We start from the raw sequence: 18,353 nt of genomic DNA on the forward strand, positions 1-18,353 counted from the left end.
ACTCATGTTGCACATATTTATGCATTTGTGTATTTTTGAATTTTGTTTCACTATAACTAATATCTGCACATGGTAAGAAAATAAAATGATGTAAAAGTTTGAAAACTTACAAATGTTGTTCTCCCTTCCCTCTTTACAAATCCACTACTTGGATGAAACTACTGTTAAAATTTTTTGTGAAGCCTTCCAAAAATTCAATGTATGGCTTTTATGCCTAGTTTTGCACAAATAATGCATAGTACTCTGTACCATTTTAATTTTTTGCTTGAAACTTACAAACATGTCTTTGAAACCTTTTAATATTGGAACATATGGCTCTACCTCATTATTTTTAATGATACACTTTATTTCATGATATACATTTTGTTAGTTTTACTCGCATTCATGGTGTGTGTTATGCTCTCCTATAGGTCGTGGCAAGAGATGACGATCAAGGTTCTAACAGCAAACTCTCGTATGTTCTATTTGGTGGTAATGAAGAGAGTGCTTTTACTCTCTCATCTAGTGGAGAGCTTCGAGTGACACAGAGTTTGGACCGTGAAACAAAGGAGCATTTTGTCTTGTTGATCACAGCTACAGATTCAGGTAAGTCTGTAATAATCTTGTTCAACTGTGAAGAATTTCTTCATAATATAAATAAATGGAAGTATTTTTGTCTACCATTAATTTAAATATTTGTTGAAATTTACTAATGCTTGGAACTCCAGTTGTATCTACATCATTTATAGAACATATATCACTTTATGATATTTATATGTAAGTGGTAAGAGCTTAAGCACATTACAAGCAAAGCTCTATTCCTGTAAAGCAAAATGTGTCCTTGCCTGGAAGGATACCCCAGTACCTCTGGGGATGACTTGATGCTCTAACACTTGAGCTGCGGGGCATTGCAAATACTGGGTTGGCCAAAAAGTTCTTTTAGGTTTTTGCAGAACAAAACCCCAATGAACTTTTTGGCCAACCCAATACTTTAGCTTTGAAAACATCCAAATTGTTCTAACTGGTCATGGAGATAAGAGAGTGGGTCCAGAGTTTTACTTCATTAGTCCTTTAGGTTCTGCAAAATTGTAAGTAGCCATAATAAGCATTTGATGAAGCCTCACAGAGCTCCAAAGAGAGCAGTGAGAGCCCCGGGTTCTTACTGAGATAGCAGTGGAATGGACTACCATGGAGAGAAAGAAAAGCAGCATACATTAGCTTTTAGTGTTTAAAAGCTTTTAGTGTTTAGTAGCATAAAATACAATCTATTCAAAAAAGGAACGTTACTGTTTACCACTACATTATTTTGCATATATTGACTCTATTCATAAGTGTTGATCACTTCTAATCAAAAACTGAAACAACTAAAAATTTGTTAAAGAACCATTATGCCTTGAAGAAAGTAGGTATTGCTTAAATATTTTTTGAATGAATGAATGAATGGATGGATGAATGAACCATTGATCTACAAAAGTATTGGGGAATTATGAAACATTGTCTTTATGTAACACTCATTTATAAAAATTGTCACAACTTAGTATTTTAAGTATTGAGGAATTTAGTAATGTTGACGTATTTTAAAATTTTGTTGAAATTGTTTTAAGCCAAGGCAGATTTGTTTGAACCTCAAAGGACTGACATTTTTTGTATATGTATATTCATGTAAATATGTGGCTCCTGCTATAGAAGAACAATTCTGAATGTTCAAATGAGCTGTTTTTACTGTGGCTGAAACGTTTTTGATGAATATAATATATCAATTTTTTTTATATATAACCAGTTTTGAAGTATACAATTTCATGTTACCACTTCTCATTAAAAAAGGAGATTTTAAGATTGAGTAATAATAAATTTATGTTAAGTATTCAAATGATAGTGCCATTGCTTATTAATCAAGGTGGCTCTGTCTATATATTATTTGCCGTTTGCTTTTGGAAGTGTAATCATCTGAGACTATTATTTTATGAAAGAAAGAACTATTCTCTGTATTTTTTAATGGTTGTGAATGACCATATTACATTTCATGCAAACTATAAAATCCCAGAGAATGATGCACAGAATGTAGCATGGTAACCACATAAAACTTAAACAAGTTGATCTGAAACATGTTTCATTATATGTGTAGGCAGTGCTTCTTGGTCGGTACGTAAGCATTTTCATGTGAAAAATGCAGCCACTGCCACATTGTTCAAATCAATCCAGTATTGATTCAAATCAATCCAAGAGTCACCTGGAGGGAAGAGAGGATGAAATGGAGTAGAAACTGGTAGAGGGTCAGATATTTAGAACCAAGGTTTTATTACGAAAACACCCCAGTCTCAGCTCTCCTCTCCAGTTCCTGGATGTGTGCAGTCAATTCTAGGCAAGCACAAAAACAGCCTTTGTGGAGGTCAAGTGGGGGAGGAGAAACCAGAACCAGGAATCTGGTCGCTAAGGCATCAGTCACTATAAAACTTGCTGCACAAGATGGTGTGTCACAAGTAGGTCATCCCAGGATGAGGAGCAGATTGTGATTGTGAGAATGCAGTGCAGGGCAGGGCACAACCCACAGAAGTTCTCCATCAGAGGATTTGTACTTTGGAACATTCTAAAGTCAAAAGCCATGGTAGAGAAGGAATGTAATCATCTAGACAAGAGTGCCTGTTTTCAATCAAATCATTCTGAGAATTTAAAAATCTTTTTGTGTGCCTACAAAGCCAAGGGGGGATATTGTGAAGGGGAAGGGAATGCTTGTTTTTTTTGACATTTGGCAATCTGAGTCATGCAGTCAGGTTTTACAGATATTAACCCATTTCTACACATTACTTTTCTTTATTATCTCAAAGACTTTGGCGCTTTTATTTCCACCTTACTTACAGTAAGCCCCACCTCACAGTGGTTAAATAACTTGCCCAGGATTACACCTCCAAGAAGTAGAAGAGCAGGATTCAGACCCTGACATATCTGACTTCCAAGTTTAGTGTATATGAAGGCTTTAGTGTGGAGGTAAAGTAAATTTTGAAAAATCTATTCATTTTCAAAATTATTTTATTTGCAAAGTAAACCCAATACTATTCTATATAATATAATATAATGATAAAAGCTTTGAATATGAATTGATCTTGATTTGAATTCTGGTTCTGTCATAATTTTCTCCATGATTCAGGCAAAAAGTATCATCTCTGTCAATCTCAGTATCCTTCTCAGTAACATGGGGATAATAGTAATTACAAAATATTTTATTACAAGGTTTAATTGATACAACATATGTTAAATTGCTAAATATGCCTACCACATCACGTATATAATGATTTAAAAAAAAATTGTGATCCATGCACTTTAAACATCTTAAAATTCTTAGAAATATTTGCCCTGTTCTTTACTACATAAGTATCTTATTAGAAAATATAATTGAATTGCTTTTAAAAAGCATTTTTAAACATTGCAGTTCATATTTTTACATTTTATACATTACTACATTAAAATTTTTTATTGAGGTATCAGATTTTTTTTCAAACTTCTAAAGAATGTATTTCATAGTAAGTGAATGCTTAACCATTTAAAAACTGTAGTTCAGCCAAATTATGGTTAAGGAAGCCTTTGTGGGCTAGCCAGCAAGCTTAACCACCACTTGTAATGCTGTTTCTCCATCAATATGACAGCACAAAAGGGACATTTCATTAGGAAAAATAGAAAGAATGAAAGAAAAAGAAAGAAGGAAGGGAGGGAGGGAGGAAGAAAGAGAAAGAAAACTTGAAATGATAGAGTTAAATATTCTCTTCTAATACTCATGGGTGAGTCAGCCTGTTGGGAGGAACTTTCGCAAGTAGGAGGTTCGATAGAGCCTTGGTCTAAGTGAGCAGACTGCACAAGAACCAAGTCCTGGTTCCAGGGAGCTGAACTGTGTGCATTCCTGATGCCATCGGTCTCGATCCTGGGGAAAATTGGGGATCTAGAATTCTTAATATAAGGACAAATAATGCAAGTGCAACTCTAATTTCTATGAAGGACTGTTGCCATTAAATGAAACATGTGAAGACCAAGTGTTTATATATTCTACCCAACATTGAGATAGGAGAGTTAGAGTTATAGAGAGTGAAAATTCATATCATCGGTAAAATGAAAGTATCTGGAAGTTTGTCATTCAGGCCTTTAAATATGGTGCTTAGGAGCGTGTTGGGAGACATAAATGAGATTCAGGGACACTGGTGCCTTGGTCACAGTATTTTGGCAGTCTTGGAAATTAGAGAATTGCTTGAATTTTGCCCCAAAGCACAGATTTTTATGAGTGCTTTTTGGGGGGCTGCCTTGAAATGGACTGGTGTTTATGAGGCCACAGGAGTATAAGTATTCAGTTAGGTGTCTGAAGGTCATTTCATACAGATCACATGTAAAGCAATCAGAAATTGTGAAGTAAGTTGACTAGATGCTTTTAAGATTATTAAAACTCATACGTGACCATAATTTTTTAGTCAATTCCTTTGTATACTTTTGGTATCATCGATATCCAGTTGTATGGAAGAATGCGAGAGTTTCAGATATCGGGCTTCAGAATCTGCAGTTTAATCCTATACTCCAGGAATGAAGTCTCTAACACAGGATTTAGAATACTTATTCCCTGCCATGATTTAAAAGTCAAATTGGTAGATGACATGAGAAAATTCAGAAAAATATGGCAGCTTTTAGGTCCCAGATGCGATGTTATTCTCAAATTTGCAGTGTTCTAAGAACAAGGGAAATATCAGTGTTCTAAAGAAGGAAGAAATTGGACAGTTTTATCCCTTAGCTCACAAATCACTTTTGCTTTGCTCTTTTAAAATTCTTACCTGATGGCGGCCCAAAGATGGGTCAGCTTCGGCAATATGGCAGCGATTGAAGCCGCAGCTTACTTTTATCAGCAGATCTCTAAATCTTTGAATATTTTTGGAGAAAATACTAACATTCCACTATCATCGTATTTTTATTTACTGACTGCATGGCTATAGAGTAGGACATCTGGAAACTCTCTGACTACTCCTGTCTCCTGCTTAAAATGAGCTGCAACCACACTATCCTATGTGTGTGGGACCGACTGTTACAATGTTAAGTAACGATACTAGGACAGAGTATAATGATTCTACCTCATTATTTTTCCTATAGGATTTACTTACTAAAGATTAACTTAATGACTATAACTCAAAGGTGATAGTTGTTTAACTGGTGTAATGAAAAGTATGGGTATTCTGCCTTCAGTCTGTATTACTCATTGTTACTTCTTCTAGAAATGTGTACCAAGTAGAAACTCCTAGGAGGTTGAGGCTTCACCTAGGTGTAGTCATGCAGGACCTGCAGAGAACCCAGCTCTCCGTGGTTCCTTCTAAGTGGGGAGCTGGCCCTAAAGCAGTTAATGTCCTTAACATGGTTTGATATTCTGTTCCCAAGGACCCTTCCCTACAAAAGTTTTCCTTACCATTTTCTTGTAAGTGCAATAAATAAAAGAATATGTTTTAAATATAGTAAGTAGCAGGGAATTATCAGGGAACCCAAAGCAGTATACTTTCAAAAATCAATCCTAAGAATTAATTACAAAATGGAAGTATATCCTAAAGGTAAATACATAACTTTATAATTAAAAAGAGGCTCAAATCCCACCTCTGCCACTTTCTAGGTACATGACCTTGAAGAAGTTACCATTGTGTTCATATCTATAGAATGGAAACAGTAGTTCCTATGTGAAAAACATATTGGCAGGAATAAATATGGAAATGACTTATTTTAGCTATTAATATTAGTCAACATACTTTCTGGACATCTCAAGCTTAGTAAGGCCAAGTAAAATTTTTCGACTTCTGTCCACACTAATCTCCATAAATTGTTCTCTGTCCCTGATTTCACAGTTGCTAAAGATAAACCTTGTTATCACTCTTCATTCCTCTTTCTCTGTACTCCGCATTCAACAGGTCCATTGACAAGTAGACTCTGCCTCAAAAAATGTCCTGAATTTATCCACTTTTCTTCATTTCCACTACCACCACTTTAGTCTAAGCCAGGGCTAATGTGAGAGCTTCCTAATTGCATTTCTTCCCACAGTACCTTCTCCAACAAGCAACTAATGAACCTTAAAACCATAACTTAAATCGTCATGCCCTGTCGCTTACTTAGACGCAAGAGGGAAGAGATATGGGAACATATGTATATGTATAACTGATTCACTTTGTTGTAAAGCAGAAACTAACACACCATTGTAAAACAATTATACTCCAATAAAGATTTAAAAAAAAACACAAAACCTTCAGTGATTTCCAAGAAGAAAAACTATATTTCTTACCATTGACCACATGGCATTAAATGACCTGACCTCTGTCCACCTATCTGACTCCTTCTGTCACCAACCCCTGGCTGCCTTTATCATGTGCCACCATTGGCCATTGTCACCTCCCGACTCTGTGTTCAGTATCTTCATGTTGGTTTGGCTGAAATTGGCCAATGCAGGAGTATTTACACCACAGAAGTCAGCAAACTTACAAATCAGGTGACTTGCTTCTGGAGAGCAGTTGCTAGACATTTGTTGCAAATGGCCAGTGCCAGTTAACCTGGCCCCTTTATAAATGCTAACCTTTTCCTGACCTTGGCCCTTTGCATTTGCACTTGTTTTCCATTCATGTCTTGGTCATTTTGTCATTACCTCTAGGTAAAATGTCAACTTCTCAGAGAGGACTTATCTGACTACCAACCTAGGGTCCCACTTCCCATCTCTCCAGTGTCTCTATCACTTCAGCTTGTTGTGATTTCTTCTTAACCCTAGTTGCTATCTAAAATTATATGTTCATATAGAATATAATGGATCTGCGTATGTATAGTTTGTTTACCCCATCAATAGCTGCCATCCTTCCAGTAGCATGTAAGCTTCCTAAGTCTTGTTCAAAACTGAATTCCCAGAAACACTCCGAACAGAACCTGTCACATAGCACTTGCTTGATAGCATTTATTGAATGAATGAATGACTTAATGTGTGAAAAGTCATGATAATTAGTTATCAATTAATCACCATCCTGTTATTTTAATACGTAACTATTATTTCATATTCATTTACCATACTTATATTTATTTTGTTATTGTGTATTTAATCGCTTGCAGATTTTTCAAAGGAACTACCAAAAGGAAAAGTGCCAATATTGTTTAACTCACGGCTGAAATTCCAGAAGTTTTTGCTACATGGGTTGTGGTCATTCAAATTGACCCCTGCTTTGAAAAGCAGTGCAAGTGTTTTAAGGCTGTGTAGTGTTTAGTGTGATGTGATAAATTGCAGTCATATGTAAGGACCCACTGAAGCATTTTATGGCTTTAATTCACTTTCAAATGCTTAAAATACTGCTTGAGCTATATTCTCATGACTCTCCCCTGAACCTTCTGGCTCTTATTCAATTCTGTTATCTTGTAGATGTTTCTAGGTAGGTCTTATCTCTACTTTGTGCTGTGCTGCCTACCATTTCTTAATCTGGTTCACTAACTCAAAATCTGCATAAACAGACACTGTGCTTTTGAAGCGTTTCAGCATTTGGCGATTCTCTTATATCTGGGCTTCCCAAAGCAAAAAGCAAAAAAGTGTGAGCCTTCCATATCTCCTAAATACCCAACACCTTTTTTTTTTTTTTTTTTTTTTTTTCCGGTACGCGGACCTCTCACTGTTGTGGCCTCTCCCGTTGTGGAGCACAGGCTCCGGGCCATGACTCACCGGCGTAGCCGCTCCGCGGCATGTGGGATCTTCCAGGACCGGGGCACGAACCCGTGTCCCCTGCATCGGCAGGCGGACTCTCAACCACTGCGCCACCAGGGAAGCCCCCACCCAACACCTTTTTAGCTACAATAAAATATATCCTATATGTGGTATTTGGCTTCACATAGCTTGATACTAAAGGCCTATGATTCTTCACATTAATGTAATATGAAAACTTTTGCTTGATTTGAGTTTTGTTATGAAGATTTTGGTATTTAGACAAGCTATTCTAACAGATATGTATCTATATATGTAATTTTCCAGGTCTCTTAGAATTTTTTTTAACCTTTGATGATCTTCTGCCCTCACCAGTAAATTCAGGGTCTGTGAGCCATTAAAATTTGCTAGTACTCTTGCAAGGAACTGAATTATATACAAGAAAGCAGTAAAACAAAATGATGTGACAATAAGGGGTTATTGCGTTTGTAACACAGTGTGTAATATGGAAGGATTTTAAAATAGAACTAGAAATGAAAAAATTCTAAGCTAGAAAAATCTGACTTAAAATGATAATTTCATAGCCAGTAGACTTCTTGGAGATGAGCCAGTCCATTTCCTTTATTTTTGAGAAACAGAACTGAGGCCGGCGATAATTTGGCCGTTTGCCAGAGCTTTGCACACCCAGAGGGTGGCAGTGTCAGGAGCAACATCCAGGACTTCTGCCTTTCCACCGAGTTCTTGCTCACTTATACTGTATCCAAAAAATCAGGATCTTATGACTGTCTGCAAAACGTATATTTCCAAAACCGTGATTTTAAGAAAGCTTTTCTTCTTTGCATCTTCTATGCTATTCCTTGTACTCTAATGAACAAAACGTTCTACGGTTATTTTTCTTTTTCCAAGTACATAAATAAATGTTTCACAATATTTTAAGTGAAGTCAAATCAATTGGAATCAGTAATTTCAATAGTGATTGTTTGAAAATGAGCTTCAGTTTAGGCACTGTTCAAATTAAATTGCTAAGTAGGAGAAGATATAAAAAATTCATTAGACTTTACAGGTCGAAGATGATAATATTGCCAAATATCCCTGCCAGTTGTCATTTTGTATGTATTAAAACGAAGCTATGATGGTAATTTAATAGACCTTATGAGTGAATTATGATTAGAGTCAGTGAGACTCATATGCTTCTATGGGCTGTATTGATGTGTAAAAAGCATCTTGACAATGTTTTGTCAGAAAATATTTATGGAGCAGTCTCTCCCAGGTATTCTTCTAGGAACTGCAGATACAGTGGTGGAAAACATGACAGTCTCTGTCTTCACAGAAGTTACATTCTAGTCAGAAAGATAGACAAAATATAATATGTAGGCCTACAGTTATATGAGATGCTATGAAGTTAAATGAAGCAGGTTAAGTGGCTAGCAAAATAGGAATTGGAGGTATTATTTTTGGTAGCACAGTCAGGACAGTGAAAGGTGAAGAACTGGGTAAACTTGTAGATGAAACAGCCCGGAGGCAGAGATCAAGTTGGCTATATCTAAAGAAGAGCTAGAGGGTGTAGATGGCTGCACCAGAGTAAAAGAGAGGAAGAGTCTTGGAAGATGAGGTAGGCAGAGGCTGGATCATCTAAACTTTTTAGGCCAGGGTAAGGAGCTTTAATTTTATTCAAAGAGTGAGGCCAAGTCTCATTAAAGCTTTGGACAGGGGAGTGACAGGGGATTTTGGAGAGATCTGGCTTTGTGGAGAAGAGATCTGGTTTTGTGGCAGTGGTGAAGACAGCAGTGAGAATAGAGATGGTGATTTAAAGGCCATGACAGCAAATCCCTGAGAGTGTTTGAAATTAGAGACAGTATGGAGGTGGTGTGAATGAGCTAATATTTTATCCATGTTGAAGGTTGAGCCAGTAGGACTTGATGATGGAACTGGAGGTACAGGACATTAGGAAAAGAGACAAATCCATCATGAGTCCTAGAAAATTGGCCAGAGAAGTTTGGGGATGTTAAAACAAAAGTTTTTTTTTTTTTCCTCCGTGCCACGTGGCGTGTGGGATCTTAGTTCCCTGGCAGCCAGGGATGGGACCCACGTCCCCTGCATTGGAAACACAGAGTCTTAACCACTGGGCGACCAGGGAAGTCCCACAAAAGTTTTTTAGGGTGGATTATCCTTAATTATTTTTTGGATATATTGTATTTTAGACATTATGAGCTCTCCAGTGGAGATGTCAGGTAGATAGATATAAAAGCTTAGTTCCCAGAAAAGATGTTTGAGTAGAGATACAACTTGGGCAGTCAAACTTTAGAGGATATTCATCCTGTGCATGCTGAGTGCTTGTATATACCAGAGTTTTTATTATAGTATCTCATTTAATCTCATAACTGCCTTGTAAATTGGATTCCAATTTTAGGGATTAAAAGTAAAACAAAAACAAAACTGAGAAGGTTTGCAACTTGATTTAGGTCTGCAGCTGTTAATCAGTGGAAATAGGATTTGAAGCCACTAAACCTGATCAAGGAGACCATTTTTAAACCATTACTCAGTTTCCCACAGATTAGCTCATCTACCATATTATGTTTTATGTAAAACATGTTTAAAGAGTTTATTCTCTTTGGGTTAAATATTATTTTTATATTAAAAAGAGCACTGGTTTTTGCACCAAAGGAAAAAAAAAGGAAAGAAAGAAATTTTGGCTCTCTGCCATTAAGACAGCAAGTAAAATAAGAATATTCATGAATTCAAAATCAAAGGATTGCTGTTCTCATCAGATCAGGAAATGCATATCCAAGGGTTTTATAGAGTGCAAATCAAATGTTAAATATTATACTAAGAATATACAATATGTACAATATACACATACATGCACATACAATAAGTCAATTGGGCTGTATGTGTATTTGCATTTAATTTGGGGGTGGGAGATTAATCTGTGTACCAATTAAATACATTACCTTTATTTATCTGTTCTCAGTCTAATATACTAAAGGAATATAGAGATATTCTGGCTATAGATTTGGCCAAAAAGTCTGGTAATGCACTGTCTATGTGTTAGCATAATTAATAGGTCTGAGGGGAAAAGTTCAGTTATTAACATTCCTAATTAAAGGCATTTATCATCTGACTGAAAGAGGGAATAAACTTCATTCTTATGCAGGGATTGGAAATTACTTTTTGATGGAGGGGATACATGATGCTTTTGCAAAAGTTAATCCTAAAATCTAAAAGGGCTAATCACTATGCTTTATTTTCTTGGTGAGGATATGATGACATTTAAATTAATACTATCTGTCACATTGTTCAGCTGAGAGGGTCACAGCATTGCAAATGTCTCTATAATCAAAAGAGAGGTCATAAATGTGGCATATCATATTTTAGATCCGAAGAGAGTTGTTTTTTAACTGTTCCAGGAAAATTGCATTTGTCAGTGTTATTTGTGGGAAGATGTTGAAGAAGAGCTTGCCTTGTCTGTTATGAAGAACATTTTTAATAATGAAAATTGCTTGAGAACTTTCCATAAGGCACCAATGATTTCATAAATCAGATTGTGCTAGGGTAATCTTCAATTAGCAGAAATCACTTGCATTTCACTTAATTATATATTTAAGTTGAAGGAAGTTTTGGTTATTTCCATTGGAGTATTTGTCTTAGATGAGAATTTTGTTTCCAAGGTTGATAACTGGTTATTGTTTTACTTCCTCTTATTTCTAGTAAATTTTTGTATAAAATCTGTTAGCAACTAAGTATTATAAATCATTTATTTAAATAACTTACTTTAAATCAGCTACTCTTTAGTAGGAACAGTTCTTCCTACATAGAATTTCATTTGTATATTCATAAGATAAAAATACAAAAAGAAAGATGATCTAACTTCCAAAACTCCACTAAATAAGATCTAGAATTGCCATCATGTTGCATAGAATTAAAATTTGATAATTTCAGTCTACTTTTCATTTACTCAATTTAAGCAATAAATCTGAGTAGACAAAGGAAACCCAAGTTTGAAATGGAAACAAACAATTTGAAATATTAAAGAGAATGTTTATATTACCTAAAGAATAAATATTAAATATAATACAAAATAATGTCAGCTTATTATGAGGAAATTTTTTCTTTTCAAAAATCTTCTAAATTTTATCTTGTTAAAACTTGATCTTATTTTGTGGCCTATTTTGATAATTATTCCATAATATATTAATTTGATATTTTCAGTAGGCAAGTAGGCAGGAAGCAGGTTGTATTTCAAATTTGGTGGTAGCCTCTCGTATTTCAGAGTTTCAACGTGTGTTGAGAGGTTGTCTTTTAAAATATTCTCCAAAAAGTAACTCCTCATGACATGCTTTGTGTGGGGGATATAATATTTAGTTTCCATTACATTTTATTACTTTATAAACTCTTTTTATAAATAGATCTTTATTGGAGTATAATTGCTTCACAATACTGTGTTAGTTTCTGTTGTACAACAAAGTGAATCAGCCATATGCATACATATATCCCCATAGCCTCTCCCTCTAGAGCCTCCCTCCCACCCTCCCTATCCCACCCCTCTAGGTGGTCACAAAGCACCGAGCTGATCCCCCTGTGCTATGCTGCTGTTTCCCACTAGCTATCTATTTTACATTCGGTAGTGTATATATGTCAATGCTACTATCACTTCACCCCAGCTTTCCCCTCCCACCCCATATCCTCAAGTCCATTCTCTACATCTGAGGCTTTATTCCTGCCCTGCCATTAGGTTCATCAGTAGCATTTTTTTTTTGATTCCATATATATGTGTTAGCATACGATATTTGTTTTTCTCGTTCTGACTTACTTCACTCTGTATGACAGACTCTAGGTCCATCCACCTCACTCCAAATAACTCAATTTCGTTTCTTTTTATGGCTGAGTAATATTCCATTGTATATATGTGCCACATCTTCTTCTCCATTCAGCTGTCGATGGACATTTAGGTTGGTTCCATGTCCTGGCTATTGTAAATAGTGCTGCAATGGACATTGTGGTACATGGCTCTTTTAGGATTATGGTTTTCTCAGGGTATAGGCCCAAATTTATATATTCATATAACATAAAATTTACCTTTTTTACCATTTTTCAATGTACAGTTCGGTGGCATTAAGTACATTTATATTGTGGGCCACTTTTCAGTCTCATTTTCATAACATCACTAAGTTCTTTCTTTAGTTTTACTTGTCGCCTCTATTTAGTATAGGAATTTATATTAAGGAAATACAGTGTTTTTGATAAAGATTACTGAGAAATGATTAAAAATAAAATGTTACCTAATGTGTATATACCTAATTTATATAAACATATTTATAAAACTAATTAGCAGTAATATATTATAAAATGAAATTTTTAAGATAAAAGCTGATGGTCATATTTAAAATGTTATATACTTACTTGCTTCAAGTATTTTCTGGATTTAAATCTAACCACATAATTTAATGTTAATATTGAATGGCTTTCAATACATTTTCAGGGAACGGCTTACTTACTGTGAGAAATATGCATTTACTGCATGGGTAAAAAAAGAAGCTAATACTTTATTACAACAAACAAGCACCCAGTCGGGACCCTTTCACCAAATGTTTGATGTCAAGAACAAATCGGCTTTGTTGCAAAGCAACAGATTTCAGTTAAGCAAAAATACTATTTCGGCTGAATAGTCGTTCAAGTTTCAAGAAAGTATGTTTAATTTATAGGGTCTAACAAAAAATGTAAAATGTCTGCAGTTTGAACTTTAATTAGATGGTTAGGCTCATTCATTACACTTATTAAAGATGTATTTTCTGATAGAGAATTTGCCTGAAACTTTTTCTTTTTAAAATCTTTTTTTTTAACATCTTTATTGGAGTAAAATTGCTTTACAATGGTGTGTTAGTTTCTGCTTTATAACAAAGTGAATCAGCTATACATATAGATATACCCCATATCTCCTCCCTCTTGCGTCTCCTTGCCACCCTCCCTATCCCACCCCTCTAGGTGGTCACAAAGCACCGAGCTAATATCCCTGTGATATGCGGCAGCTTCCGACTAGCTATCTATTTTACATTTGGTAGTATATATAAGTCCATGCCACTCTCTCACTTCGTCCCAACTTACCCTCCCCACCCCGTATCCTCAACTCCATTCTCTACATCTGTGGCTTTATTCCTGTCCTGCTCCTAAGTTCTTCAGAACCATCTTTCTTTCTTTCTTTCTTTTTTGATGCCATGTATATGTGTTAGCATACGGTATTTGTCTTTCTCTTTCTGACTTACTTCACTCTGTATGACAGACTCTAGGTCCATCCACCTCACTACAAATAAATCAATTTCATTTCTTTTTATGGCTGAGTAATATTCCATTGTATATATGTGCCACATCTTCTTTATCCATTCATCTGTAGATGGACACTTAGGTTGCTTCCATGTCCTGGATATTGTAAATAGAGCTGCAATGAACATTGTGGTACATGACTCTTTTTGAATTATGGTTTCCTCCGGGTATATGCCCAGTAGTTGGATTGCTGGGTCGTATGGTAGTTCGATTTTTAGTTTTTTAAGGAACCTCCATACTGTTCTCCATAGTGGCTATAACAATTTACATACCCACCAACAGTGCAAGAAGTTTCCCTTTTCTCCACATCCTCTCCAGCATTTATTGTTTCTAGATTTTTTGATGATGGCCATTCTGACCAGTGTGAGGTGACACCACATTGTGGTTTTGATTTGCATTTCTCTAATGATTAGTGATGTTGAGCATCCTTTCATGTGTTTGTTGGCAATCTGTATATCTTTTATGGAGAAATGTCTATTTAGGTCTTCTGTGCATTTTTGGATTGCGTTGTTTGTTTTTTTGATATTGAGCTGCATGAGCTGCTTGTGAATTTTGAAGAATAATCCTTTGTCACTTGCTTCATTTGCAAAACTTTCTCCCATTCTGAGGGTTGTTTCTTTGTCTTGTTTATGGTTTCCTTTGCTATGAAAAAGGTTTTAAGTTTCATTAGTGCCCATTTGTTTGTTTTTGTTTTTATTTCCATTTCTCCAGGAGGTGAGTCAAAAAGGATCTTGCTGTGATTTATGTCAAAGAGTGTTCTGCCTATGTTTTCCCTCTAAGAGTTTTACAGTGTCTGGCCTTACATTTAGGTCTTTAATCCATTTTGAGTTTATTTTTGTATATGGTGTTAGGGAGTGTTCTAATTTCATTCTTTTACATGCAGCTGTCCAGTTTTCCCAGCACCACTTATTGAATAGGCTGTCTTTTCTCCATGGTATATTCTTGCCTCCTTTATCAAAAATAAGCTGACCATATGTGCGTGGGCTTACTCTGGGCTTTCTATCCTGTTCCATTGATCTATATTTCTGTTTTTGTACTGTTTTGACAGTACCTTACTGCCTTGATTACTGTAGCTTTGTAGTATAGTCTGAAGTAAGGGAGCCTGATTCCTCCTGCTCCGTTTTTCTTTCTCAAGATTGCTTTGGCTGTTCGGGGTCTTTTTTGTTTCCATACAAGTTATGAAACTTTTTGTTCTAGTTTTGTGAAAAATGCCTTTGGTAGTTTGATAAGGATTGCACTGAATCTGTAGATTGCTTTGGGTAGTATAGTCATTTTCACAATGTTGATTCTTCCAATCCAAGAACATGGTATATCTATCCATCTCTTTGTATCATCTTTAATTTCTTTCATCAGTGTCTTATAGTTTTCTGCATACAGGTCTTTTGTCTCCTTAGGTAGGTTTATTCCTAGATAATTTATTCTTTTTGTTTCAATGCTAAATGGAAGTGTTTCCTTAATTTCTCTTTCACATTGTTCATCATTAATGTATAGGAAAGCAAGAGATTTGTGTGCATTAATTTTGTATCCTGCTACTTTACGAAATTCGTTGATTAGTTCCAGTAGTTTTCTGGTAGCATATTTAGGATTCTCTATGTATAGTATCATGTAATCTGCAAACAGTGACAGCTTTACTTCTTCTTCTCTGATTTGGATTCCTTTTTTTTTTCTTTTTTCTCTGATTGCTGTGGGTAAAACTTCCAAAGCTATGTTGAATAATAGTGGTGAGACTGGACAACCTTGTCTTGTTCCTGATGTTAGTGGAAATGGTTTCATTTTGTTCACCATTGAGAATGATGTTGACCTGGTTTTGTCATATATGACCTTTATTATGTTGAGGTAAGTTCCCTCTATGTCTACTTTCTGGAGAGTTTTTATCATAAATGGGTGTTGAATTTTTTCAAAACCTTTTTCTGCATCTATTGAGACGATCATATGGTTTTTATCCTTTAATTTGTTAATATGGTTTCTCACACTGATTAATTTGCATATATTGAAGAATTGTTGCATTCCTGGGATAAATCCCACTTGATCATGGTGTATGATCCATATAATGTGCTGTTGGATTCCGTTTGCTAGTATTTTGTTGAGGATTTTTGCATCTATGTTCATCAATGATATTGGCCTGTAGTTTTCTTTCTTTGTGACATCTTTGTCTGTTTTTGGTATGAGGTTGATTGTGGCCTCATAGAATGAGTTTGGGAGTGTTCCTCCCTCTGCTATATTTTGGAAGAGTTTGAGAAGGAGAGGTATTAGCTCTTCTCTAAATGTTTGATAGAATTTGCCTGTGAAGCCATCTGGTCCTGAGCTTTTGTTTGTTGAAAGATTTTTAATCACAGTCTCAATTTCAGTGCTTGTGATTCATCTGTTTACATTTTCTATTTCTTCCTGGTTCAGTCTCAGAAGGTTGTGCTTTTCTAAGAATTTGTCCATTTCTTCCAGGTTTTCCAATTTTTTGCATATAGTTGCTTGTAGTAATCTCTCATGATCATTTGTATTTCTGTAGTGTCAGTTGTTACTTCTTTTTCATTTCTAATTCTATTGATTTGAGTCTTCTCTCTTTTTTTCTTGATGAGTCTGGCTAATGGTTTATCAATTTTGTTTATCTTCTCAAAGAACCAGCTTTTAGTTTTATTGATCTTTGCTTTCGTTTCCTTCATTTCTTTTTCATTTATTCCTGATCTGATCTTTATGATTTCATTCCTTCTGCTAACTTTGGGTGTTTTTGTTCTTCTTTCTCTAATTGCTTTAGGTGTAAGTTTAGGTTGTTTATTTGAAATGTTTCTTGTTTCTTGAGGTAGGATTGTATTGCTATAAACTTGCCTCTTAGAACTGCTTTTGCTGCATCCCATAGGTCTTGGGTTGTAATTTCATTGTAATTTGTTTCTAGATATTTTTGATTTCCTCTTTGATTTCTTCAGTGATCTCTTGGTTATTAAGTAGTGTATTGTTTAGCCTCCATGTGTTTGTATTTTTTACAGATCTTTTCCTGTAATTGATATCTAGTCTCATAGCGTTGTGGTCGGAAAAGATACTTGATATGATTTCAATTTTCTTAAATTTACTAAAGCTTGATTTGTGACCCAAGATATGATCTATCCTGGAGAATGTTCCATGAGCACTTGAGAAGAAAGTGTATTCTGTTGTTTTTGGATGGTTGTCCTATAAATATCAAGTCCATCTTGTTTAGTGTATCATTTAAAGCTTGTGTTTCCTTATTTATTTTCATTTTGGATGATCTGTCCATTGGTTAAATTGGGGTGTTAAATTCCCCCATTATGACTGTGTTACTGTCAATTTCCCCTTTTATGGCTGTTAACATTTGCCTTATGTATTGAGATGTTCCTATGTTGGGTGCATAAATGTTTACAATTTTTGTGTCTTCTTCTTGGATTGATCCCTTGATCATTATGTAGTGTCCTACTTTGTCTCTTGTAATAGTCTTTATTTTAAAGTGTATTTTGTCTGATATGAGAATTGCTACTCCAGCTTCCTTTTGATTTCCATTTGCCTGGAATATCTTTTTCCATCCCCTCACTTTCAGTCTGTATGTGTCCTTAAGTCTGAAGTGGCTCTCTTGTAGACAGCATATATACAGGTCTTGTTTTTGTATCCATTCAGCCAGTCTATGTCTCTTGGTTGGAACATTTAATCCATTTACATTGACGGTAATTATCAATATGTATGTTCCTATTACCATTTTCTTAATTGTTTTGGGTTTGTTATTGTAGGTCATTTCCTTCTCTTGTGTTTCCTGCCTAGAGAAGTTCCTTTAGCATTTTTTATAAAGCTGGTTTTGTGGTGGTGAATTCTCTTAGCTTTTGCTTGTCTGTAAATGTTTTAATTTCTCCATCGAATCTGAATGAGGTCCTTGCTGCGTAGGGTAATCTTGGTTGTAGGTTTTTCCCTTTCATCACTTTAAATATGTCCTGCCACTCCTTTCTGGCTTGTAGAGTTTCTGCTGAAAGATCAGCTCTTAACCTTATGGGGATTACCTTGTATATTATTTGTTGCTTTTCCCTTGCTGCTTTTAATATTTTTCTTTGTATTTTATTTTTGATAGTTTGATTAATATGTGTCTTGGTGTGTTTCTCCTTGGATTTATCCTGTATGGGATTCTACGTTTCCTGGACTTGATTGACTATGTCCTTTCCCATATTAAGGAAATTTTCAACTCTAATCTCTTCATATATTATCTCAGTCCCTTTATTTTTCTCTTCTTCTTCTGGGACCTCTATGATTCGAATGTTGGTGCATTTAATGTTGGCCCAGACGTCTCTGAGACTGTCCTCAATTCTTTTCATTCTTTTTTTTTTATTCTACTCTTCAGTAGTTATTTCCACTATTTTATCTTCCAGGTCACTTATCTGTTCTTCTGCCTCAGTTA

At 35.4% G+C, this 18,353-nt stretch overlaps 1 protein-coding gene across 2 annotated transcripts in view; it reads left to right on the forward strand.

Moving 5' to 3' along the window:
• FAT4 (FAT atypical cadherin 4) overlaps positions 1 to 18,353 on the forward strand; it is a gene marked incomplete at its 5' end in the record, with an annotated part of 171,708 nt that overhangs the window by 94,177 nt on the left and 59,178 nt on the right. For both annotated transcript variants that reach the window (XM_082653602.1, XM_082653601.1), the window contains one exon: positions 411 to 585. In XM_082653602.1, the coding sequence (XP_082509728.1) occupies positions 411 to 585 (175 nt within the window). The remainder of the gene's footprint in view (positions 1 to 410; positions 586 to 18,353) is intronic.

The sequence above is a fragment of the Grampus griseus genome (assembly GCF_964374135.1).
Source record: "Grampus griseus genome assembly, chromosome: 4".
NCBI classification, from domain to species: Eukaryota; Metazoa; Chordata; class Mammalia; order Artiodactyla; family Delphinidae; genus Grampus; species Grampus griseus.